A 3,102-nucleotide genomic window follows, 5' to 3' on the forward strand; every position below is an offset into this window, starting at 1 on the left:
ATAGATAGATAGATAGATAGATAGATAGATAGATAGATAGATAGATAGATAGATAGATAGATAGATAGATAGATAGATAGATAGATAGATTCATATCATATTTCAGCTACATTTAAAAATCTTAGCTATCTATGTCTTCTACAGAAATATTGGTTTTTAAAAAATAATTAAAAGGTGACTTGAAAATAGCCTAAACGAGCTTATGCATTGAAAATTCTACTTTTGGACAATAAAAGCATACATTCTTTTGTAGTTTCCTCAACATGGAGATACATTTGGCGGTGACGCACACACAGTAGCAAATGTTAGAAATATTTTAAATTGCTACTTAAATGAAAGGGGAAACACACTTACAGTGAATCAAAGGCAGAAGATAAGCGAGGATCGAGAGTGCGCGACTCATGTTTACGGTACCATCTGGTCCGTCGTCAGTGATGAAGACTCAAAGCTGCGCTGTTCCGTAGCAAAGCTTTCGGACATGCCGGATTCTACAAGCGTGAGATTTAGTCACTTTATCATCACAGCGCGGTGTCTCCTGTCACATAGTGAAGTTCTTTCGTAACAATCCAGCTTTGAAATCCACTGAAGCCCCCATTTGGGACCACATCGGCAACCAGGACTTTGCCCTCCGCCAAAAAGGAGCAACCTGCTCTAGTGCGCTGCTGCTCTCACTTGCAACTCATCCAGATCTGTCCTGTGCCGCTGCCTGTAACCGATCTGTGATCAGTTAGTTCAAGTTTACACCAGCTCTGGAGCGATTTCAGATAATAGGTAATTAGAGGGCAGTTATATTGAACCAGTAATGTCAGCATAACGACCCAAATATATTTATTTAATCTCTGTTTCACCTGTGCCCTAATTAGGCTCCATGATAGTCAGTATCTCCGCGAACTACAGGAAAAACATACTCAAAGAAACCTTTTTTCATCTTTTAAAGATTAAAGCTTTTCCACAGACAGCAGCATGAGGGGGAAATAGGCTGATTTCAGCATTCACACCTATGTGACTAACAGCACTAATCAAGCACCAGTCTCAGTAATATTTTCTCAAGCATCCAACTACAGATGTTGATATTTTGGACTTAATACTCTTCCAGACCCGCAACATAATTTGACAGTTTCGGTGTCTTGGGATCATTTGCTGACTTCGCGCTGCACTGGCGACTGTGCGGAAGAGCAGTAAATTATTCTCCGGTTCTGTATGTGAGATTTACCGAGGTGAAGTCCAGTCAGACCTGAAGCAATGCAATCTTAGCGTAGCAGATTTACAGTCACCGAGCTGCTTAAAGCCTCATTATAATGACCAGCAAAGGAACTGTATCAGGCATGAAGAACAGCCCCAAGGACCCTCCGAGGATTATAAATTTAAAGTCCAAAGACTTCTGGACTGGATCAGTGCAAGCAGATCAATAGGGCCTGATTAGGTTTTGACCCTCTCTTGTTTTTATCAGGCTGACGGGGAGAGGGCCATGGACTGAACAGTTTGTTCACTTGTTTTTAATAAATCATATGTTAGACCAGGTACACCAACTGTACATGCAGAAAATAAATGTTTTCTTAAATATCACACTTTTTACTCTGCACTGATACATTTCTGAAGATTCACAATAGTGCTTTAGATTGCTTTTTTTTCTGTGTTCATTTATCTCTGTATCATTACTGTTTCAATAGCCAGAGACTTGAAACAATGCACTCTTGATCTTTTGACTAATTGTTAACTTAGAGATGAATTACTAAACTAGAGAGCATGTTAAACTTATAAATGACGGTCACTGTGATATAATAGCTACCATAGCAAGTTTCAAGTGTACAAGTGCAAGTTTGTCTTCATAGTTAACGAAATTAACAAATAACAACGGCTGCGAGATAGAAATTAAATATTTTATTTTTATATGATGAGGTTACGTTCATATTTAAATTAGCAGATATGTCTTTGTGGAAATACTTATAAAAATTTTCTGATGTAAAATGTACATATGTATATATGTATGTATATAACAGTTTAATAGGCATTGATTTGCAAGCATAAAATATAAGTTTGTACTTTTTACCTCAGTGAATCTTTGTCCTTTTGTTAAACATGTTGATAAGGTCAGACTCTTCAGGTGATCTTTTCACATTTTTGCTGTTTTTTCTTTGCTCTTGCTTTCACTGTGGACTATGCTGCCCTGAAACACAGTGAGGAAAAGAACGCTGGAATAAATAAAGGAATTGAAATGAACTGGCAACATTTTATAAGCCATACCCTTGACCAACACATTCTCTTTTCATTACTACAGCTCACACTGTGGCATCAAAGACTGAACTAAACAGTCAATAGATTTAACACCTTGACTACAACTTAAATTTGAACTCTGACTCTAGACGCAACTGTAGACTTTGATAGTGTACTTTGACTTTGATAATGTACTATGCAAGGGACTGCAGTACGTTCACGTCACAAAAATGAACCACGAGCCATTTCATTTCGCAAATGGCCAACAACTTCATTATATTAAAAAGTGATGACAATTTACTGGGACACATTCTGAAATGCTCAATATTGATAATATAATTCCTTATTGGAGAGTAGGAAGGCTGTTTGGACACTGGATTTAAGCCAAGCATCCCATCAATAATAGAATATCATCCATTATACTTGAATGGAAAAGAAGATAAATAAGTAATTCATTCCAAAATATTGTTTGCAGAAAGTAACACGGTTTTAGCACCATTCCAGGGTTTTCTTTACTTTTTAATTCAAGAAAAGAAAAAAAGAAAACAAAAAACTATTTTGCTGAGTACACAGAGTGAGTTCAGTTCAAAATGAATGTACTGCGTAATATGCAAGTTTCATTAAGTAGCTTAGAAGTCACATGTCAGAATAAATAAAATGAATTGTAACAACTTTTTAATTTGTTTGATGTCAATTTCAGTCCTGGTCCAGTTTCTTAGAAGGTCTACTAAACAACAATATGTTTGCACATGTCACATCTTGTGTGATGCAGGCATATAGACTATGTGGAAACCAAGTGAGATGTTGGCAGCTCCTTTTTACTAACTCCAATGATGAGGCCCTGGGGGAAAATCTTCTCTGGTTGGTTGTGAGTCATTAAGTGCAAGG

The 3,102-nt window shown here is 37.0% G+C and overlaps 1 protein-coding gene across 2 annotated transcripts in view; it reads right to left on the bottom strand.

Moving 5' to 3' along the window:
• chrnb4 (cholinergic receptor, nicotinic, beta 4 (neuronal)) overlaps window positions 1–807 on the bottom strand; it is an 11,224-nt gene extending 10,417 nt beyond the window's left edge. For both annotated transcript variants that reach the window (XM_005912896.2, XM_005912895.2), the window contains exon 1: window positions 355–807. In XM_005912896.2, coding sequence (XP_005912958.1) covers window positions 355–403 — 49 coding nt within the window. In that variant the 5' untranslated portion in view covers window positions 404–807. The remainder of the gene's footprint in view (window positions 1–354) is intronic.
• Between the last annotated feature and the right edge of the window lie 2,295 nt (window positions 808–3,102).

This window comes from Haplochromis burtoni, unplaced genomic scaffold (assembly GCF_018398535.1).
Source record: "Haplochromis burtoni strain Fernald_Lab_line unplaced genomic scaffold, NCSU_Asbu1 Contig_2, whole genome shotgun sequence".
NCBI lineage: Eukaryota > Metazoa > Chordata > Actinopteri > Cichliformes > Cichlidae > Haplochromis > Haplochromis burtoni.